Source organism: Triticum dicoccoides, chromosome 3B, assembly GCF_002162155.2.
Source record: "Triticum dicoccoides isolate Atlit2015 ecotype Zavitan chromosome 3B, WEW_v2.0, whole genome shotgun sequence".
Classification (NCBI taxonomy): domain Eukaryota; kingdom Viridiplantae; phylum Streptophyta; class Magnoliopsida; order Poales; family Poaceae; genus Triticum; species Triticum dicoccoides.
The window spans coordinates 387,265,554-387,289,620 of record NC_041385.1 but is presented as its reverse complement, the minus strand read 5'-3'; the positions used below and the strand labels follow the sequence as shown (position 1 = coordinate 387,289,620).

The 24,067-nt window shown below is 44.0% G+C and overlaps 1 protein-coding gene across 1 annotated transcript; it reads right to left on the bottom strand.

Annotated features, from left to right (window-relative positions):
• Window positions 1-3,386: 3,386 nt before the first annotated feature.
• On the bottom strand, window positions 3,387-7,160 carry LOC119276138 (putative transcription factor bHLH041). The gene is made up of 4 exons (XM_037557131.1): window positions 6,892-7,160; window positions 6,205-6,807; window positions 4,061-4,426; window positions 3,387-3,941 (listed from the first exon to the last, which is right to left on the bottom strand). The coding sequence occupies exons 1-4, from the start codon at window positions 7,003-7,005 to the stop codon at window positions 3,846-3,848; spliced, it is 1,179 nt and encodes a 392-aa protein (XP_037413028.1). The 5' UTR covers window positions 7,006-7,160; the 3' UTR covers window positions 3,387-3,845.
• Between the last annotated feature and the right edge of the window lie 16,907 nt (window positions 7,161-24,067).

Below are 24,067 nucleotides of genomic sequence, written 5' to 3'. Positions count from 1 at the left end.
ATAGCTAGAGGGCATCAGTAGCACGGGCTGGCGAGGCAAGAAGGGGCGCAAGGAGGGACCGCAGTCATCCAGATCCGCTCCGAGGACCGCGTGAGGGGGGGGGGGTCCCAGGAGCAATCTCCAAGCGTGCCGCCAACCCGCCGCCCGCGCGGCCAGGCCGACACCCTTCCGCATTCCCTCCTGCCACCCGCCCCAGGGCAATTGGAGATCCACCCGCATGTGGCCGCCGCCACATCTTCAGGCACAACACGCAGATCCGTTGCCACTAGGCCCTTCACCACGGCGCCTGACGTCGGCCCTGCGGCCACCGCCAACCACCAAGCCTTGCACTCCTCGCTAATGCAGGGCCGCCGCCCAACACCACCGTCCTGCGCTCGGCTGACATCGAGGGGGAAGAGAAGCCCCGCCGCACCCAGGGCTGATCGGGCTTTGCCCGTTAGCGAGGGCCGGCGGCGGCAAGGGAGAAGATGGGGAGGGGGCGTGTTGGGTCCGGCGTCTAGGATTCCCCTCTAGGTCGCTCGCACGAGTGACACGGGAGGGGGGGTCTGTTTTCAACTTGGTACAACATTCATCAAATGGATATACAAAGGCCATAGTGGCGCGCAATTTAGTGACCAGGCAAAAACAAAGGAAACCCTGCAATTTTGAGAAAGAATGTTAACTTCCTCCGATGACAAGAACATTTTCCCGTTCAAATGCTACAAATCGATTTAATAACTACAGTTCCTCTTTCTAAACAATGCATAACATGGTTTAGTAGGGCACCCAGGACCCGCCACTTGCTCTGCTGGGCGCCTGGGCCTGCAAGCACCCAAGTGCTCATCAAACAAAACACTGAACACCGAGCAGCAGGCCATTTGAGCGATCGCGGTGCAAACTCAATTGCTGTAGAATCAGAGACGACACATTGCATGCAGATCAAACAATTCCATGGGAAGGTTATTTAGAGCGAGTGTTTTTTCAGCAGAAATCATGAGTTATTCCGAGTTGGATGCCTGCACAATGTAATATTTTCCAATGTATTATACCATATTCTTAGAAGCTAACTAAAAACAGTTTGGACATAACATAAACAACATGCAGTTGCACATCTTAGTTTTCTCTTCAGGTAAGAATGGAAGAGTTTAGATACAGGAGAATAGATCCCAGGCGCAGTCTAGCATCAGCAGACAGTCCACTGGAGTATTAGCAGAGATTAACCAGTAGCACCCGCGTGCATGGACGTATCCTCCTCCCTCTCTCTTCCCCTCTAGGACAATTCTCACGAGTTTCCTGCTCTTATTACGCCGATGTATTCGGCGTCCTGTACAAACAGACCAAATTTTAATATTTTATAAAAAAGGACCAAGAATACAACATATATGAGATAAATTTTGAACAGTCAGAATCTTTGTTTCAAAAGAGGATGGAATCGACAATAAATAAGCTTAAGAAAGGTGTATTCAACACTCAATAGATCAGTACTAACTGCTAATAATTCAGTACTAATTGTTGAAAATTTTGGCACTGAATAACTCGGTCAGAGATAGGATCTCAAACAGAGAAGATCAAACAGGGTGCAGGGGGGACGGCGTGCAGGTGCAGCCGGCGAGGAGATGGTCGATGATGGGCAGGTGGAGATGGCGGCGGTCGACCCTCAACTCGACGGCGGGCAGCTACAGATGCGACGCTCCATCCTCTGCTCCTCCTTCCCTCCAGTCCTACAGCATCGTGGTCTACGGTGAGTTGGTTGACGACGGCAACACCCGAAGGTACTCGACGATGATGGCCGGCGGAGGCAGCACTCGGCCACTAGGGGTCGGGGAAAGGGAACATGCGGGAGGGAGAAGAGGAACAAAGGTGGATATTACCAATTACCGAATCTCGCTATGGCTCGATTGATTGAATCAGAACTTGTCAAAAGAGAGGAGCGACCAGAAGATCCTTGGATCGATCGGTTTACTTGTCATGGTTTATTGTCATGGTTTACTTGTTAATTTTATTGTTTCCTCTTTAGGAGTAGAGATACACTTTCACAATAAAATTTTATTGTCATGGTTTACTTGTTAATTTCCTTAAAATCCGGTATTTGTTTCCTGAAAATCTATTATTTGTTAATGAGAGAGATCGGTTGATTTCAATAAGTTAGGAAAGTTAGATCCGTGATCTTTGGTACATTAAGGGTACATTAGGAAAATGTTGATTTTTGAAAGAAAAGAGTGAAGAGAAAAAAAATAAACCAATGGATAAGAAAACTAGTGGAAGAGGATGGTGGGAGGTGGGAAAAAAATAAACCATACCAGGCTACCAAGTGCTCCACTAGAAATAGAGATGACTGCATGCATCATTTTGATGGAGAAATCGAACTAATCCTCCTTTTCGAAAAATGCGGTTGGCTTAGTCGACCACCAACACCATCTATTATCCATCAACATTAAATTTTAGTATGCATGTCCGTGCATGTTGGATACTCCCTCCGTTCCTAAATATAAGTCTTTGTAGAGATTTCACTACGGATCACATCTGGATGTATGTAGATGCATTTTAAAATGTAGATTCATTCATTTTGCTCCGTATGTGGTCCATAGTGAAATCTCTACAAAGACTTATATTTAGGAACGGAGGGAGTACAGTCCATGCAATGCGTGAGTACAATGTGCTAGTGAATCCATTTCAACGCCAAGTGTGCGCGTATGAAAACGCCATGGTTTCTCGCGTTTGGGTTCGGAAAGCATACACGCACCTCGGCGTTTTTGAGTTTGCCACGTCTAATGGCCAGCTGGGCATGCGCTATGAAAATAACGCCGCCGACCGCGGTGTCTCCAGTGCAAACCAAACGTCAAGAATGTTGGCTTGATCAAAAAGGTCAGATACATAATTTTTTCCAAAACAGGGTCAATTTGTGATCAAGTTTGCCAAAAAGGTCAGAAAAGTAATTTTCTCCATGAGGGGTATCTGATGTGCAACCTTATCCCTTGTCAGGGTTTCGACCCCAGCGACAGTCGCCTAGGTCGAGCTAACGGGATACCACAACAACATGAGACCCCCCCCCTCCGTTGGTCAAGTTGAGATAGGTGGGTGCACCGCAAGCCTATATTCCCAGCTAAGGAGTCATCTCCATGCAACGTCGAGATGGTCCGGGAGGACCCAAGCCGATGCTAGATGGTTTCCGTCCCGGAGTTTGGTTGACAAAGGCCTCCTTGGGATTAAGGTGGCGGTTAGCTCCCAACCTTTCCCTTTCGTCGGCAAGTTTGCACTCCATGAGAAGGATTATTAGTGAGGGCGATCCGTTCGGGCCCCACGGTGGGCGCTAAATGTCGACGAATGGTGGTTCATCGATCCTACAGTCTGATGTTTATCGTGGAAGTAGGTGGAGAAAGGGGTGCTGCCCGAAGGGATTTCGTCAGTGCTGAAGGTGATACAATGATTTTATCCAGGTTCACGCCGCCTAACAGGTAATTTGTCTGCATTATGCCTACCTATCCTTACTGATGAGCATTGAGATTTACAATGTCGTTTTCATATCTACCAATCCAAGGTATGGGAATGAGCTCCGACATATCTTCTATCCCTTGGCGGAGGTTGGTAATGCCCTTATATGGCTATAATCCCTCGTCGGCGGTTTGGTTCCGATCTTCCAGGAATCCGATACAAACATTTCTTGCTGCTCCCACGGAAGACTTCTTTCTGCTCTTGATCTTTTTGGTGCAGAGTGACTCATCAGGGGCGCCCGTCCGACTATTGCAAATAGATTACCGCTTCTACGTTACATCCAACCTCTAACCTAACCTTTGGATGTCTATATGACCGTATGGCTACAAATTGCTCCTCGGGATCAGGACACATATCCTTCCTCGTCCTGCATATTACGCGGTGAGCACGAGCGGAGGACGAGACGCGGTTGCATCGTTAACAGCCTTGGTCATGGCCTCGTGGAACAAGGCCTGGTTCCAGTCGTTATCCTGCATATACGTACATACCACCAGTAAGATGAAGTTGCTTTTGTCCGAGACGAGAAATGCAGTCATCATGAATGAATTAAAGAGGAAACAAGGAACAAATGAAATCCACACCGACGTACCACGATCCGGAGCTTGATGCTGGCTATGGCCTTGAGCAACACCTGCGGGGAGTAGGTGTCGGCGTCGACGGACATGACGCTGACCTGCTCCATCCACCGGAGGCACTCCAGGATGCGGAGCACCAGCTCCACCACGTCACACTCCACCATCACCATCACCGTCAGGTTCACCACCTCGTCCGACGCCGCCTTGGTGATCTGGACCTTGGCCCTCTGCCGCCTCTGATGGTGCGGCACGTCCTCCTCGCAGTCGTAGGTCGGGATGTGCTTCTCCAGCTTATTGTTCTTCTCCTCCAGCTCAGAGACCTGCGCCTCCAACGTCTTTAGGTACCCCGCCGCCTTGGTCAGCACCGTTGTCTTGTCCTTCTGCGCGATACCATGCATGTGGTTTGGTCAGTTAGCTACTAGATGTAAACTAAAAATTAAAGCTTCCTCATGATTAAAGATCTTGATGGCAAGTGGGCCTCTGACTCTAGGTTATGTACATGATTTTGCTGGAAGAATGGTTTTGCTTAATACTAGTTTACACGGTTGACAAGGACGGTTTTGCCTGCCTAATGGCGACAACTGGTTGCTCTTTCCTAGCAACCACTCCAATTAGTCGTACAAAGTAGTGAAATGATGTGCTTTTTTGTTTGGAGTATATATTTGTCTTTTGCCGCTATTCTCTTGCTATATCTTTGGCACCTAACATGTCTGTCAATTATTCTATCTGTGGGCCACTGAAAAAAGCATGGCCCCTCATTCCGGTGGCTTTCCTATTCTAAACTGCCAATGTCCTTATAGCTTCTAAACAGTAATTCGTTTTTAGGGAGTAAACAAGAACTCTTGACCCGACAGTACGCTAGATTTCCGATGAAGTCCTCCTTTACAAATTGGCATGGCTTCACTGTAGTGAAATATACAATCATTGTTGAAGTCCTAAAAGTTAAAGATAACATATCTTTCTCTTATATTTAAAGCATCCTAGTGATCTTTATCATTGCATAATTCCATTTGTCCTCCTCGGTGTATTTTTGGTTAAACTTCGATCACAGATTTAACCATCAAAATATAAATTGTACACCACAAAATTTACATCATTGGATTCGTATTCGAAAGAAGTTTCAAATATTTTTAATACATAAAACTTATATTTAGTTAGTTAAATTTATGGTCACGGTTGGACACAAAATACTACAGGACCAATAAGCCTTTTGCATGCTACTGTTCCCACACAAGTGCGTTCAAATCATATTACTACTATGGAAAAAAAAATAAGGAGGGAAGCTAAAGTAGCATCTATTCAGAAAGTCTAGTTTCTTTTGAAGCTTCCATGTTTGTTCCTTTCCAGCTTGACTACGCATATAGCTAGATGTACGAGTGATCCTTTTCTTATCTACTCCCTCCGTTCCCAAATACTTGTCTTTCTAGGCATTTCAAATAAACTCAACATACGGATGTATGTAGACATATTTTAAAGTGTAGATTCACTCATTTTGCGTCGTATGTAGTCACTTGTTGAAATCTCTAGAAAGACAAGTATTTAGGAACGGAGGGAGTATAACCTAGTGGTCCTTCTGATCACCTTCCTTTGTCAATGTCATTGTCTAGTGATTAAAAGAAGCAAACAATGATCTTGACAGATCGGGACGGGAAGTACCGAGACTTACTTTTCAGCAAACAGAGAGGATCTATCATCATCCTTGAAAATAAAACAGAGGAGCATATTTGTACACTGGAGACTGGGTCGACGGCCTTAACTCACCGGTAGTATACCTTTACTACTCCCTCCGTTTGGAAATAACTGACGTGTTTTTAGTTTAAATTTCCGAACGAATACTTGTACCCCCTCTCTCTCAGTTTACAGGGTGTGCGCGTACCCCTAGGTCGTCAATTTGACCAACCTAATATAAATCATATATTATAAAAAATATATTAATATAAACTTCAGATGTTCTATTTTCAAAAGGTATAGTAATTTCTGTATTATATAGTTTATATTTGGGTGATAAAATTGGCAACCTATGTATACGCGTAGGACTTGTAAACTGAAAGGGAGTTAGCAGTAACGAAAGGAAGTAATTAATGTTGTAGCCGGTGGTGTTGGATGCTTGCTTAAGATTTGTGAATGAGTGGATGTGATATGATGGTGATGTTTATACCTTTGAGCAGGGGGGAAGGAGCGACCTCAGCGTGTGGAAGCTGTCGTTGAGCTTCTCCCGTCGCTTCCTCTCTGACATCATGTGGTAGAGCTGGCCGGTGTTGCCGCTCGCGGCCCTCGTCGGATCCTCCTGCTGCTGTCCCCGGCCGCCGCTGCTGCTTCTCTCCGGCGACATGGAGAGGCTGCTCTTCACCATCACGTGGCCACTTCGTCCTCCACGCAGCTGCGGCGCCATGGCTGCTGACTGTTGTTGCATGTTGCTGTCCCGTTCCCGGCGGAAGGGCTGCGGATGGGAGGATGCCGAGGAGGACGGGGAGGCAGAGGACGAAGACATGACCGCCATCATAGCCCGCATGATCGCCTCGTCGTCGTGGTCGACGGCGCCCGCCAAGGGGTTGTGCGGCACCGGCAGCGCCGGCGCCTGGTACCGCGAGGCGTCCGCGAGGTCGAGCGAGAAAGACCCCGAGCCTGAGGAGCCGCCGCTGTCGAGGGAGAGTGATCGCTTCGACGAGAGTGACGACGTCGTCGACGACGGCAGCATGAAGCGGTCATCCCCTCCTCCTACGAAGAAGCCGCTCGCGTCCATGTCCGCCATACCCTCCACCTACACGTACACCAAAACCACCAGTATTAATTTACAGACGCTTCGATTTGCAAGGAAGCAGGGTCAAGAATTAACATTGCTCACCTCGTGGGTCGAAACCATGAGGTCAAGGTCGGCGGGCCAGAATGGGTCGGCGAGGGCGCTGTGGAGGCCGGCGATGTCGGCGGCCATGTCGAGGCTGCACCACACATCATCCATCCCTCAGCAAGTAGTGTAACTAGTTAATGGAGCCAGCCAATGATTGATCTGGAGCGATGAGTAAGCTGGTAGAGAGAAGTATAGCAGGGAGGCAAAGCGAGGCAGCCGAACTGCTATATATGCAAGGCAGCGCCGGGCGGGGCGGGGCATGAGGACGAAGGAAGGAAGGAGTTTTATTTTCTTTTCCTTTTTTAGAGGGAGGAAGGAAGGAAGGAGTTGGTGGGTCGTTTGGTTTGCACGCAAGCAGCGAACTGGGTTGAATAGAAACAGTCGCGCTCGCGCGGTCAAAGTCGTGGGTTGGATGCACGCGAGCAGGGCGAAGCTGCTGGGAAGAAGCTCAAATTCTGAAGCAGCAGGCAGACATATCCACGGGATGGGCATCAACGTTACGCACACGTACGTGCCTCTCTTCGGCCGAGTACGGTATTTTCTTTTTTCTTTTTTTTTCGGGCTAGTGCGGTTGTTTTTGCCGCTGGTTACTGCCGGAAACGGCCAGGTTTCGGTGCGACCGTGACAAGTGGGGCTAAAACCGATGCCCATGCGTCATTGACTCCATGTGCCATTGAGCTTCTCTTGCGCGCCTCCTAGTTGAGCATCTACAATCACGCACAACAAATCTGCCCCTCAAACGCTCGCGGACACGTCCGAGCCCATCTGCGGGCATTGATCGGACACGTCTCATATTTTCGCTCCCACATTCATGTCCTTTGTATCTGGAGTTTCAAATGCATGCAACCCATGCAACACTACATAAAGTAATCCGGATCATACCTTAGCTCATCATCGGACAATGATTCTAATTCATCGGCGGACAGCGCAAATTCATACTACAAAACATAGCTAAAACGGGGAAGGGCGAAGGAAATCAACATTTCCTCGCCGGCCCCATCCCCTTGCGGTCGCCGGCGTCGTTGTGCCCCACCTCCATGTACACGACGACATTTGGTGGTGTGTCCTTGTCGAAGCTCGAGGTGGAGCCGCCTGTCAAGGAGTCGTCGGAGCATGTTTGGCCCATCAGCCTTCAGAGCAGGTGGCCTTGCTCCTTCGCATGGCGGACCGCCTTTTGGCCGCCGCCTCATTGTTTGCTTCAAGCTTCGATAGCTTGATGGTGAGCCAAAGCGGCTTGGCATTCTTGCGACGGAGACGGCGCGCATCCGTCTCCGCCGTCATGAGAGAGCGGCGGAGGACCGACACGAGGAGCATGGCCTCGGGATCCATCAGCGTGCTCGCGTGTGCCCAACGCATGACCAACGTCTCTCCCGCCGCCTCCCTCTTCCTCGCCCGCTGACGCACCCGGTGGGCTGCCCGTGCCATCGATTCGGGTCCTCATACGTTGCCCCGGCGTGGGCACGAGGACCCAGCGGTGCCCGGGTACCACTTCTGGACAAGATTCAACCCGCATTGCTGGAGGTGGGCGGCGTACTTGCACGGGCGCGGGCGCGAAGCGGACGGAGCTCCGCGACAGGCTTGATGGGTCGGCGACATCGCCAACGCTGCGTTGCCGGGCGATTGGCACTGTGAAACAGGAGCTGCCGCTGCCGCCTTGGTTGAGCTGCAAGCGCCTCAACGCCATGCGGAGGGCGATTTCCTCCACATCATCGGGCTCTGTCTCACACAGAAGGCTCAACCAATCGCCAGAGTCGCCGAATTCACCACCGGAGCCAGCACTGTTGTCGTCCCTGGCCATCAATTCGGATCAGAGGGGATTGGGAGTGGAGTGGACGGAGAAGGGAGTGGAGTGGACTGGCGGATTGACTTCTGTCTAGGTATTGTAGTACTTTCCAAAGTGGAGGTTATAAGTATGGAGTGTCAAACCCAAAAGGAGCTAAAGGGATTTGTATTCTCTTAGGTTCTATCTGTCCATAAAATACGACCGTACATAGACCAAACGTTTGCTTTACCTATATGCAATAAATAAAGATACTTTACAGGTATAAAAGGTATAGTTTGCAAGATTATAAAATACTTGTAAATAAAGTTTAGCTGCTGAATGTAAAGGCATAATAAATTAAAGGGTGACGAGTGTGGAGTAGCGGTGGTGGTAGATGTTTCAAAGTTATCCCTAAGCAATTGGCTATGATACAACACCGATAATCTTTCACTGTAGTTTATATATGGGAGAGGCCTATGCAAGCAAAATCCATTGACTAACATGTACTTATGATTGGAATCATTAGCAAGCATCCGCAGATACTAAAAAATTATTATGATAAAGCCAACCATAGCATTAAAAATCTATGGTCCTCTTCATCCCATATGCATCAACTCCTATACTTGCGCACGGTAATATCTATCACTATGACCCCCATGCATATTCATCTTGACATACTACTAACCCTAAAGTATGGTCCAACATATGTGCGCGCTCATACTTCGGGCACCAAAGGATCACAACATATCGTAAAATAGAACTCAAATCAATCATAATAGATCACTAACAAACCACAGTAGATGTGACAAAAGAAATCTACTTAGACATAATAGGAATGCAACAAATCATTAGACAACAATTGTATCATCAAACACCATGTTCAAGTAGGGGACTATGGAGGTTTGTGGAAGAGTGGACCACTGTATAGGGAGGGAGGAGGCGACGGATATGTCGGTGAAGTTGATAGAAATGATGGCAGTTTGATGGTTCCCCTGGCGATGATCTAGCATGACCAGAAGAGAGGGAGAGAGGGGGCCTGCATTCTTCTTCTTATTTGGCCTCCTCCCTAGGAGGGGGCAGGTTTTCGCATCTAATACATGGTGTTCATGGGGGCCCTCGTGCACACGGGCTAGTGGCCAACTCTTTGGAACCCCGTGTGCATGGGGTTCTTAACTGTCGTGTGCACGGGGTAGCTCATAACTCTCTTGACACCTTGTTCCCATGGGGTCTTAGCACCCCCCCACCCGCAGCACGCACGAGGCCGCTTTGGCTTCTACTCATGGGGTCTATCTGTTGGAAACTGTCACATAGTGAGGAACAGTATAAAAGAACTCATCCTTCCACCTCCAACTCTAATATTTTTTTCTTGTGAACCACCACCATTCTCAAACCTAACATTTTTCTCATATCTGTCAATCCCTCCACGCAAACTCTTTAATACTTTGTGGATTGAGGGAGCAATGACCGTTCAACAACTTGACCAAACCGATTCGGTTTCCCCGCGTGATTTCTTGACCAACAACTTGTTACTCTGGAGCTTTGGGATCCTAGGAGGTTTGGATTCCTCTGGAAGCTTCTTGCTTGTGGTGTGCTCTGGAGACGTATGTAAAGGTGTGGTGTTCACCTTCAATATCAACCTTGAGTGATTCAAGGCTCATTTATTGGGGGTGACTCGGGGAGAACACGGTGAGCCACTTGGTCCTGTTCTTATTCTTGGCACTGGCACCGCTCCAATGGAGATTAACACTTCCCCAAGGAAGTGTGAATTTCGGGATAAAATCCACGTACTCGACTCAATTGTGGTTATTTCTTTCTCATGCTTTACTTTGCATTGTATGCGTGTGGGCTTGCTAATTATATTGTTGCTTGGCTTACATTACTTTGAGCATGCTTTTCATATAGGTTGTGTTCATCTAGTTGCATATCTATAGAACCTACTTTATCTGCAAATCCATAAAAGTGGTACTTAAGCTTAAAATTTGTGTCTCCAATTCACACACACACACACACACACACACACACACACACACACGCCTAGAGATGAAAATGGAGTGGAAAGTTTCCGCTTTTTTGGAGGAAAAATGGAAACGAAAAGGAAATATGAAAACAGAAACAGAAATTTGCAAAACGGAAATGGAATTTTTCATGCGGAAACGAAAAAAACAGAACGGTGTTTTCCGGTGGAACACACGTGAAAACGGAACTATTCGTTTTCGTTAATATGGAATTTCTGTTTCTACTATAGGCCCATGGCTGCTTTGTAGGCCAACTACGAAACAACACACAATGACACAATGAGTAGAATGAGCAGAATGTATCATTTGAGTACCAACTTTTACTACCACACACATACTCAAGTAGACCCTATACGGGATTGTCATGTACTACTACAATACTACCCTATGTTACCAACACAACCATATTATTTTGTAGCCATGTTAACAATTCCATCAATTTGTTTGTTTTTTGTCTGTATTCCTCTATGATTCAAGGGGGTTTTATGTTCTGGTCAACACACAGTTTTGTTTCCGTGTCTGCTCTGTATTTGCTCCGTGTTTGTTTCCGATAGTATCTATTTCTGTATTCGTTTCCGGGGTTTCTATATTTGTTTCCACTTCTCCAAAAAAAATTGAAAACAAATATGGTAGCACCTAGCTCCATTCGTTTCCATGATGTTTTCATCCCTACACACACCCTATCACTAGTACAGCGAGGTGCTATACAAACGGTTTTTAACCCCTTTCCGCGACAGTATTTCGAACCGTCACCAAGTGAGTGACTGCGATAGGGGGTCCTTCCCACACGACCCAAAAAACGTCAGGGATATGCCCTCCTAGCACACACGCTCGGTAAGATGAGGCCGTGTGCGACCGGTGAGCGATCAAATATGGTTATACGCATAGTTGTGCTAAAAATACAATTATACAGGTCAAATCGTTTCCGGTCGTAAGTACATCCCACATAGTCAGTCCCCGTTAAACATTTCCTTTCGTATGTACATTCCACACAGTCAATCCAAGGAATACGTTTCCGTTAGTATGTACATCACAGACAGTTAATCCCAGAAGTACATTTCCGTTCGTATATACATCCTACACAGTCACTCCAAAGAAAACATTTCTGTTCACAGGTACATCACACACAATTTTCCCCAGTAAATCGTTTGTGATAGTGTTGCCATTGCACACGGTATTAACATTTTTATCGTTTGCGTTATGGAATGCATCACACACGGTGCATAGAAGTGATACGTCTCCAACATATCTATAATTTTTGATTGTTCCATGCTATTATATTACCCCTTTTGGATGTTTATGGGCTTTATTTTACACATTTATATCATTTTTGGGACTAACCTACTAACCGGAGGCCAAGCCCATATTGCAGTTTTTTTGCCTATTTCAGTATTTCAAATAAAAGGAATACCAAACGGAGTCCAAACGGAATGAAACCTTCGGCAGCGTGATTTTTTTGGAAGAATATGATCCTGGAGACTTGGAGTCCACGTCAGAAGATCCTCGAGGAGGCCATGACATAGGAGGCCGCCCCCCTACTGGGCGTGGACCCCTGTCTCGTGGGCCCCTCGAGCACCTCCCGACCAACTTCTTTCGCCTATATATGCCTACGTACCCTAAAACCATCGAATATCAAGATAGATCGGGAGTTCCCCCGCCGCAAGCCTCTGTAGCCACCAAAAACCTCTCGGGAGCCCGGTACCCTGCCGGAGGGGGAATCCATCACCGGTGGCCATCTTCATCATCCCGACGCTCTCCATGACGAGGAGGGAGTAGTTCACCCTCGGGGCTGAGGGTATGTACCAGTAGCTATGTGTTTGATCTCTCTCTCTCGTGTTCTCTATCGTGTTCCCTCTATGGCACGATCTTGATGTATCCCGAGCTTTGCTATTGTAGTTGGATCTTATGATGTTTCTCCCCCTCTACTCTCTTGTGATGAATTGAGTTTCCCTCTTGAAGTTATCTTATCGGATTGAGTCTTTATTTGAGAACACTTGATGTATGTCTTGCCGTGTTTATCTGTGGTGACAATGGGATATCACGTGCCACTTGATGTATGTTTTGGTGACCAACTTGCGGGTTCCGCCCATGAACCTATGCGTAGGGGTTGGCACACGTTTTCTTGACTCTCCGGTAGAAACTTTGGGGCACTCTTTGAAGTACTTTGTGTTGGTTGGATGAATCTGAGATTGTGTGATGCATATCGTATAATCATGCCCACAGATACTTGAGGTGACAACGGAGTATCTAGGTGACATTAGGGTTTTGGTTGATTTGTGTCTTAAGGTGTTATTCTAGTACGAACTCTTTAATAGATCGATCCGAAAGAATAACTTTGAGGTGGTTTCGTACCCTACCATAATCTCTGCGTTTGTTCTCCGCTATTAGTGGCTTTGGAGTGACTCTTTGTTGCATGTTGATGGCTTGTTATATGATCTATCTATGTTATTATTGTTGAGAGAACTTGTACTAGTGAAAGTATGAACCCCAGGCCTTGTTTCCTATCATTGCAATACCGTTTATGCTCACTTTTATCATTAGTTACCTTGCTGTTTTTATATTTTTAGATTACAAAAGCCTTTATCTACTATCCATATTGCACTTGTATCACCATCTCTTCGCCGAACTAGTGCAGCTATACAATTTGCCATTGTATTGGGTGTATTGGGGACACAAGAGACTCTTTGTTATTTGGTTGCAGGGTTGTTTGAGAGAGACCATCTTCATCCTACGCCTCCTATGGATTGATAAACCTTAGGTCATCCACTTGAGGGAAATTTGCTACTGTGCTACAAACCTGTGCACTTGCAGGCCCAACAACGTCTACAAGAAGAAGGTTGTGTAGTAGACATCAAGCTCTTTTCTGGCGTTGTTGCCGGGGAGGCTAGGTAAAGGGCACTCACTCACACCCCGTCAACTAAGCTCTTTTCTGGCGCCGTTGCCTGGGAGGTGAGTGCTTGAAGGTATATCTTTATATCTTTCAATCGAATCTTTTTGTTTCTTGTTTTATCACTAGTTTAGTTTATAAAAGAAAACTAAAAAAATGGAGTTAAGTTTGTCTCATACTCTTCATCTTTTTAATATCTTTCGTGAGTATGGTGAAAAGGAAAATTGTGCTCAAGTGCTAGAAGAAGAAATCTATAGAATGTTTGATACTAAATCTTTGAATGATGAGCATGATTGCAATGTTGTTAGTATGAATTCCTTGAATATCCATGATGCTAATGATATGCAAAGCCACAAGCTTGGGGAAGCTATGTTTGATGAAGATGATATTTTTAGTCCCCCAAGTTTTGATGAGTAAATTTATTATGATGAAAGCATGCCTTCTATTTATGATGATTATATTGATGAAAGTGGGTTTGGAAGAGTGTCAACTTTAGGAAGTAGTGATCCCACTATTTTGGAGGATGTTGAATCTTATTGTGATGAATATGAAAGTGGATTTGGAAGAGTGTTAACTTTATTTAGTGATGATTCCACTATTTCAGAAGAGGTTCCAATTGATTATGAGAACAAAGTTGCTATCTATGATGATTATTGTGATGACTTGTGTGCTATTAAGAATAATGATAACCATGAAATTTGTCATCATGATTTTAGTTTTAAATTGGATTATGCCTCAAATGATAATTATTTTGTTGAGTTTGCTCCCACTACTATTCATGAGAAGAATTTTGCTTATGTGGAGAGTAGTAAATTTTCTATGCTTGTAGATCATGAAAAGAATGCTTTAGGTGCTGGTTATATTGTTGAATTCATTCATGATGATACTGAAAATTATTATGAGGGAGGAATATATGCTTGTAGGAATTGCAATAATGTCAAGTTTCCTCTCTATGTGCTTCAATTTTTGGAGTTATGCTTGTTGTACCTTCCTACGCTAGTTGATTATTGTTCCCATAAGTTGTTTGCTCACAAAATCCCTATGCATAGGAAGTGGGTTAGACTTAAATGTGCTAGTCATATGCTTCATGATGCTCCCGTTATGTTTCAATTCTTATCCTTTATGTGAGCATCATTGTCATTATCAAGCCTAGCTAGAAATGCATTAAAGAAAAGCGCTTGTTAGGAGACAACCCAATACTTATCCTTACTGTTTTTGTGTGTCCACATGATTATGCTACTGTAGTAATCATGTTTTATAGCTTTTGTTTCAATAAAGTGCCAAGTAAGACCTTTAGGATAGCTCACGGTGACAGTTGTGTTGATCCTGCTGAAAATCAGAAACTTTTGCACCCAGTAAATTAGTTTTGTTAATTCACAGAAACATGATTCTGATCTGATTCGTTTTTATCTGTATGGGTACACAAATTTCTTAGAACTTCCTAATTTGGTAGTATTTTTGGAGTTTTATAAGTATACGTTTTAAACAGATTACTACAGACTTTTCTGTTTTTGACAGTTTCTGTTTTCTTTGTGTTGTTTGCTTATTTTGATGAATCTATGAGTAGTATCGAGGGTATGAACCATAGATAAGTTGAAGTACAGTAGATATTACACCAATATGAATTTAGAATGAGTTCATTACAGTACCTAAGTGGTGGTTTTATTTTCTTATACTAACGGAGCTTACGAGTTTTCTGTTGAGTTTTGTGTTGTGGAGTTTTCAAGTTTTGGGTAAAGATTCGATGGACTATGGAATAAGGAGTGGAAAGAGCCTAAGCTTGGGGATGCCCAAGGCACCCCAAGGTAATATTCAAGGAAAACCAAGAGCCTAAGCTTGGGGATGCCCCGGATGGCATCCCCTCTTTCGTTTTCGTTCATCAGTAACTTTACTTGGAGCTATATTTTTATTCACCACTTGATATGTGTTTTGCTTGGAGCGTCATTTTCTTTTATTATTATTTGCTTTTTTTATGATATTTAGATTAATGTTTTGCATCTTTAGTTTCAATAATAAAGTCAAGGATAGCCTTTACCATGCTTATTTTGCTAGTATACATGTTGCTGTTTGAAAACAGAAAGTTTATCGTTGTTGTAAAAATTCCCTAGAAAATTCAGAGCATAATCTAATGTTCAAACCTTTTGCATGATGAGCTCTGATAAATGGACTACAGTGGGAATTTTATTTCATAATTTTTGGAGTTAGGTAAGTATGATGAATCTTGCATTCTTTACAGACTATACTGTTTTGACAGATTGCTGTTATGGTTGCATTGTTTGCATATGTTTGCTTGTTTAATGATTCTATTTGAGGATAGGAGTGTTAAATATGCAGAGACATTTAGTATGCAATGTTGAATAATAATTTTAGTGATTTTCTACAGTAGAGGATGATAAGGTTTTGCATTGGTTTATACTAACCTATCTCACGAGTTCTTGTTGAGTTTGTTGTGGATGAAGCTTTTGAGAAATAGAGAAACCATGATATGAGAGGAAATAAGGAGACACAAATGTTTAAGCTTGGGGATGCCCAAGGCACCCCAATATAATATTCCAAGAAGTCTCAAGCATCTAAGCTTGGGGATGCCCCGGTAGGCATCCCACCTCTCTTTTTCAAACAACTATCGGTTAGTATCGGTTGAGCCTAAGTTTTTGCTTCTTCACATGAGTTGTGCTATCCTTGCAATGTCATTTTTTTGCTTGCTGCTTGATTAGAATACCAAGATATGAAATTATTAAATGAGAGAGTCTTCATATAGTTACATAATTATTTAGCTACTCATTGATTTTCACTTATATCTTGTTGAAGTAGTTTGTTATTTGCTTTAGTGCTTCACTTATATCTTTTAGAGCACGGTGGTGTCTTAATTTTGAAGAAATTGCTAGTCTCTCATGCTTCACTTATATTATTTTGAGAGTCTTTTAGAACAGCATGGTATTTTCTATGGTTACAAATTTGGTCCTAGAATGATGAGCATCCAAGTTGGGTATAATAAAAACTATCATAGGAAATGAATTGGATGCTATGATCAATTTGATACTTGATAATTGTTTTGAGATATGGAGGTAGTGATATTAAAGTCATGCTACTTGGGTGATTATGAATTTAAAGAATGCTTGTGTTGAAGTTAGCAAGTCCCGTAGCATGCACGTATGGTTAAAGTTGTGTAACAAATTTGAAACATGAAGTGTACCTGGCTTGTGCATCCTTATGAGTGGCGGTCGGGGACGAGCGATGGTCTTTTCCTACCAATCTATCCCCCTAGGAGCATGCGCATAGTACTTGATTTTTGATGACTTCTAAATTTTTGCAATAAGTATATGAGTTCTTTTTGAGTAATGTTGATTCCATGGATTATACGCACTTTTACCTTTCCGCCTTTGCTAGCCTCTTCGGTACCGTGCATTGCCCTTTCTCATCTTGAGAGTTGGTGCAAACTTTGCCAGTGCATCCAAACCCTGTGATACGATACGCTCTATCACACATAAACCTCCTTATATCTTCCTCAAAATAGCCGCCATACCTACCTATTATGGCATTTCCATAGCCATTCCGAGATATATTGCCATGCAACTTTACATCGTTCCGTTCATCATCATCATGACATACTTTACTTTTGTCATATTGCCATTGCATGATCATGTAGTTGACATCATATTGTGTCAAAGCCACCATGCATTATTTCATACATGTCACTCTTGATTCATTGCACCATCCCGGTACACTGCCGGAGGCATTCATATAGAGTCATATTTTGTTCTAGTTTCGAGTTGTAATTCATATGTTGTAATCAATAGAAGTGTGATGATCATTATTATTAGAGCATTGCCCAAAAAGAAAAAAAAGAGAAAAAAGAAGAAAGGCCAAAAGAAAAAAGAAAGGCCCAAAAAAAGAAAAAAGAAAATAAATAAAAAGGGGCAATGTTACTATCTCTTTTTCCACACTTGTGCTTCAAAGTAGCACCTTGTTCTTCATGTAGTGAGTCTCATATATTGTGCTTCAAAGTAGCACCACGTTTTTCATATAGTGAGTCTCATAAGTTGTCTTTTTCATACTAGTGGGAATTTTTTATTATAGAACTTGGCTTGTATATTCCTACGATGGGCTTCCTCAAATGCCCTAGGTCTTCGTGAGCAAGCAAGTTGGATGCACACCCACAAGTTTTCTTTTGTTGAGCATTCATTTATAGCTCTAGTGCATCCGTTGCATGGCAATCCCTACTCCTCATGTTGACATCAATTGATGGGCATCTCCATAGCCCGTTGATTATCCTCGTCAATGTGAGACTTTCTCCTTTTTTGTCTTCTCCACACAATCCCCCTCATCATATTCTATTCCACCCATAGTGCTATATCCATGGCTCACGCTCATGTATTGCGTGAAGGTTGAAAAAGTTTGAGATTATTTAAGTATGAAACAATTGCTTGGCTTGTCATCGGGGGTATAGAAGTTGGGAACATCTTTGTGTGACGAAAATGAAGCATAGCCTAACTATATGATTTTGTAGGGATGAACTTTCTTTTGCCATATTATTTTGAGAAGACATGATTACTTTGATTAGTATGCTTGAAGTGTTACTATTTCCTTTATCAATATGAACTTTTATTTTGTATTCATTTGGATCTGAACATTCATGCCACAATAAAGAAAATTACATTATGAATTATGCTAGGTAGCATTCCACATCAAAAATTCTCTTTTTATCATTTACCTACTCGAGGACGAGCAGGAATTACGCTTGGGGATGCTTGATATTTCTCCAATGTATCTATAATTTTTTATTGTTCCATGCTATTATATTACCCCTTTTGGATGTTTATGGGCTTTATTTTACACATTTATATCATTTTTGGGACTAACCTACTAACCGGAGGCTCATCCCATATTGCTGTTTTTTTGCCTATTTCAGTATTTCGAAGAAAAGGAATACCAAACGGGGTCCAAACGGAATGAAACCTTCGGCAGCGTGATTTTTTGGAAGAATATGATCCTGGAGACTTGGAGTCCAGGTCAGAAGATCCTCGAGGAGGCCACGAGATAGGAGGCCGCGCCCCCCTACTGGGCGTGGCCCCCTATCTCGTGGGCCCCTCGAGCACCTCCCGACCGACTTCTTTCGCCTATATATGCCTACGTACCCTAAAACCATCGAATATCAAGATAGACCGGGAGTTCCGCAGCCGCAAGCCTCTGTAGCCACCAAAAACCTCTTGGGAGCCCATTCCGGCACCCTACCGGAGGGGGAATCCATCACCGGTGGCCATCTTCATCATCCCGGCGCTCTCCATGACGAGGAGGGAGTAGTTCACCCTCGGGGCTGAGGGTATGTACCAGTAGCTATGTGTTTGATCTCTCTCTCTCTCTCTCGTGTTCCCTCTATGGCACGATCTTGATGTATCCCGAGCTTTGCTATTGTAGTTGGATCTTATAATGTTTCTCCCCCTCTACTCTCTTGTGATGAATTGAGTTTCCCTCTTGAATTTATCTTATCAGATTGAGTCTTTATTTGAGAACACTTGATGTATGTCTTGCCGTGTTTATCTGTGGTGACAATGGGATATCATGTGCCACTTGATGTATGTTTTGGTGACCAACTTGCGGGTTCCGCCCATGAACCTACGCGTAGGGGTTGGCACACGTTTTCTTGACTCTCCGGTAGAAACTTTGGGGCACTCTTTGAAGTACTTTGTGTTGGTTGGATGAATCTGAGATTGTGTGAGCATATCGTACAATCATGCCCACGGATACTTGAGGTGACAATGGAGTATCTAGGTGACATTAGGGTTTTGGTTGATTTGTGTCTTAAGGTGTTATTCTAGTACGAACTCTTTAATAGATCGATCCGAAAAAATAACTTTGAGGTGGTTTCGTACCCTACCATAATCTCTACGTTTATTCTCCACTATTAGTGGCTTTGGAGTGAATCTTTGTTGCATGTTGAGGGCTTGTTATATGATCTATCTATGTTATTATTGTTGAGAGAACTTGCACTAGTGAAAGTATGAACCCTAGGCCTTGTTTCCTATCATTGCAATACCGTTTACGCTCACTTTTGTCATTAGTTACCTTGATGTTTTTATATTTTCAGATTACAAAAACCTTTATCTACTATCCATATTGCACTTGTATCACCATCTCTTCGCCGAACTAGTGCACCTACACAATTTGCCATTGTATTGGGTGTGTTGGGGACACAAGAGACTCTTTGTTATTTGGTTGCAGGGTTGTTTGAGAGAGACCATCTTCATCCTACGCCTCCTACGGATTGATAAACCTTAGGTCATCCACTTGAGGGAAATTTGCTACTGTCCTACAAACATGTGCACTTGCAGGCCTAACAACGTCTACGAGAAGAAGGTTGTGTAGTAGACATCAAGAAGAAACTATGTAGCAAAGGCTGTCCATCACACACACTTTTTATGTGGTAAACATTTGCGCAAGGTGGCCTAACGCAAACAGTTTTCACAAGGATATCGTGTGTGATTGTTCATTGATCCAACATGGTTTATTCCTAGAAACTGTGTGCGTTGCCTGAGGTCATTGCCCATAATGTTTTATCAATAATCGTCTGCAATAGAAAAACCCAATTAGCAGGCTAATTGCCCTATTATTAATAATCCATTTATTAATCTAATTTACATTTCATATTAAGCACACAATATATTTCATTTCCATATTAAGGAAGCGGGATTTCATAACTGAAATACATCAAAGTACAACATCATATAGTTTTCATTGATGTTTCACATGCACCAAGTTTCGTGTGCAACATCTATAACCTTTCGAAATTAGCATCATAGAAGGTACATAGATAGATGCATCTCATCTGGAAAACTATTGAAGCAAAAGGCGAATATTGAGCCTTCATTGATGTCGAAGGCCTTTGTAACTTTAGGCGAGTGCCTGTGGGTGATTGGTCGTCCATCCTTCGTCCTGTTTAGGAACACTTCAACATTGAACCGTGGGTGTTGTATGAAAACCTTCCTCGCCTTTTGACCATACAGGAACTGCTTTGGAAAGGCTTGAAAACAAGGATGCGCATAAATATATTCTCTATATTGGAAATGGGGCAAAGGAATAAAAAAGGCAAGGTATAATAATTAGTACCATCTTGTAGTGAAATGGCGTCTTGTTCATTGTGCAGACCAAGATCTTGTTGTTCTTTGTTGCTAATTTCTTTATCCTAACAATCTTTCTGAGTTTCTTGACTTGATTGATATTCATGGACAACTCATTTCCCCATATGCAAAAAGGGTCGAACAGTGGGTCAAAACCTCTGACAGCAGGACCTACATGTGCAAGACCAAATTGTTAAAAACCTAAATATTAGAATGGTTCCTACAATTGCACAATAATGTGCTATTAGACAAAGGACCATGCATGTGCAAACCTCGATTGTAAACCTTTGTGCTTCCCATTGTTTCCCTGCAACACATATAAGGTAGTTAGTCATCAGGTTAAGTGAGGGTTCGCATGCTATTAGTAAAATATGTTGATGAAAAATAAGCACATTGCAGATTCATCAGATTAATTCAAGCCACATGGAAAACCCATTTATCCAAACCAAGCATGATTAAGAATTAGGAAATATAGTAGTTGTATATGTTTCTAATGTATTAAGTGAAGCCAAATTCGATTTATTCCTCACATGCACAACAATACAAAATTCTACCCACGACAATTGGACATCGCATTGCAGAATTGAACCAAACAATTAACTAAACACCACAACAAATGAACCAAACATTAACTGAGCATCACATTGCACAATATAACATACTCCTAATAGAAGATCAGATAGTTAACCAAACCAAGCATGCTTAACAACTTGGAAATGTAGCAATTGTATTTGTTTCTCATGTATTTAGTACAACCAAATTTGATTTATTTCTCACATGGTATACAATAACATAATGCACCCATAACAATTGAACATTGCATTGCAGAATTGAACCAAACAGTTAACTAAACACCACAAAAAATAAACCAAATGTTAAGTGAGCACCACATTGCACAATGTATAACATACTAGAAGATCAGACATTTAACCAAGCCAAGCATGCTTGACAACCTGGAAATAGAGCAATTGTATTTGTTTCTCATGTATTTTGTAAAGATAAATTCGATTTATTTCTCACATGGAAGACAATACAAAATTGCAGTTTGAAGAATTGAACATCATTTGCAAAATTGAACCAAATAGTTAACTGAAGACGACAAATAACTAACCAAATAGTTAATAAGTGAGCACCACATTGCACGACATATAGAACATATACACTAGAGCAACAGATTGCGTGGTAAAAGTAGATAGCACAGTTCACTATAATTTGTTAAGGAAAGGCAGGAGCAGCACATGCAATGGGTACACCGACCATGCTTAACCGGCACAGCTAGCAAACTAAACATGGGTCCTTATAATGAGCTAATAAGACAAGCTACTCCTCATCGTCGGGGATATCAATGATCTCCATGGACATGGAAGAGGGCGAGGCCTCCACATCATGGGTGCCCTCGTCGTAGTGGTGAGTTGCCTGAGCCGCTGCGGGCACCAACCTGCTGGCTCTCAAGTTGAGGTAAGCACGTGCACGCTGAGAAAACACCTTGTAGTCTTCGTCGAAGGCATCGAGGGTGGCCTCAAGAAAACGCCACAAACTGTCTTTAAAGCAGACAACCGCATCACGACATCGACGCGAGAGGCATCGACGGTGGCCTCGATGGTGAGGTGCTCCTCCAAGATCTGGGGGTTGGCATGAATGGCAGCCATCCTGACCTCATCCACGCATGCAGCCATGATTTGCTTCTCCGCTGTCAAATGCTCCTTGAGCTCCTAGCTATACTGCGTGCACCATGGCTTAGGGCGGCGCTTATTTGGGGGAGGGCTCGATGATTTGAGTGGAAGGTGTCTTGCCGGCGGTCAGGGCATGTGGGATGTGGGAGGAGGAGGAGGATGGGGGCCGGGTGTGGATTATCTGCCTGGATAGACGAGGCCGAGCAGCGTGAAGGAGGGTCACCGGCGAGAAGGCGGCGCTGGAAGAAAGGAGTGAACGTTTCAACTTGGAAAGGTAGGCGGAAATAGGGGAAATGTGGCTTTTGGTAAGGGAGAGGGGGCGGGGAGGTAGATATTTTCGTGGAAGCCGAAAATTTTGAATCGGTGCAGCAAAAAAACTGACGCGCAAAGGTCCCTTATTTACCACCGTGTACTATATGTGAACATCACAAATGATTCATATAGCTTAACCCGTGTGTGATGAGTTTGATCGTCAAAGTTTTGGTTTGAATTTCCCTGGTTACAATGGTCATCCACGTCATTGCATAATTTGGGTACACAAAGGAGACTATAGCACACCCACACTTCTTAATCAAGCAAGTTCAGCAATTAAACAGAGCTACCTGATCTAAACATTACTCTAAAAATTAAAGACATGCGCTCTTAATTCAAAACAAAGAGTATTGCTATGGCTGGTGCTCGTCGATCTCCGTCGCCTCCTCCATGTCCAGCTTGCGCCCGACAGTCTCATGGGGAAGGGGCTCCATGGCATCCATCACACCATACTCGGCAATCATCACGCCATCCGTGTCCGCCATCTCTTTGGAAAAGGCCGCCACGAGTTGGGCGTGAGCGGCCGCAATCTGGGCTTGGACGGGCTCCATTGTGGCAAGGTATGCGGCGGAGGAACAAACGGCTGTTGGAACGCTCTCGGTTGTGTGTTGCCAACTCTTCGGCTGTGGGTTGCCGACCATTGTCGGAAAAGCTTCATTTGATTTGTGCGGTGACCGCCACGAGCTGGGCATGGGCGTCCTCGACATGGTCGTGGCGGCCTCCATCAGGGCTAAGGTCACCCCTGCGGAACGGACAACTGTTATGCCTCTCTCACAAGTTGCTATCCCCAAGGTAGATGTTGCTGCCGCCACCTGAGAAGCAACAACGGCCAGGTTGTAGGTTGCGGCCGCGCTCATGCACCTTGTTAGCACGTGCATGGTGTCTACGGCCGTGCTCTCGCCGGAGTGGGCCGCCGAAGTTGCCCTCATGACGCGGGTCCACGTCCCTATCTTTCACCGACGATGATTGAACAGTGAAATGATATTTGGGGAGCAAGCTAGTGTGCTTGACACGCCGGCTGTGGTCTGTAGCCGACGCACCTTTTCGTGTAAGCCATAGGCGTACTATACTCCGATGGTGCTCCAAGATATTTTGTACTGCATCTCACACGGTTGGTGATAATAAACTGTGTGTGATCTACTTGATTTTTCATCGTGATTTGAATTACATAATGGGGTCACAGCGGCAATGGTAGGTGTTTGAATTGCTAGAACTTTTATCTGCAGTGAACATGCAACTATAGGCGTGTTGTAAAAAAATGGAATTATCCTGGGTTCGTTTGGACATTTTTATACATTAACTTGGTTTTCTAGCCATTTCAGGTGCCCAATTCAAAATTAAACTACATGCACATGCTCCGGTGCACCAACATGGGTTGTAAAATCATATATGTGTCCATGGGTTTATGC

What these genes read in the sequence shown, in the direction of transcription:
- LOC119276138 (XM_037557131.1), bottom strand. Translation starts at nt 7,005, where the DNA reads ATGGATGATGTGTGGTGCAGCCTCGACATGGCCGCCGACATCGCCGGC. An exon ending in TCCTTCCCCCCTGCTCAAAG is followed by an intron (nt 4,427 to 6,204) that starts GTATAAACATCA and finishes GGTATCGCGCAG; the next exon opens with AAGGACAAGACAACGGTGCT. An exon ending in GCATCAAGCTCCGGATCGTG is followed by an intron (nt 3,942 to 4,060) that starts GTACGTCGGTGT and finishes ACGTATATGCAG; the next exon opens with GATAACGACTGGAACCAGGC.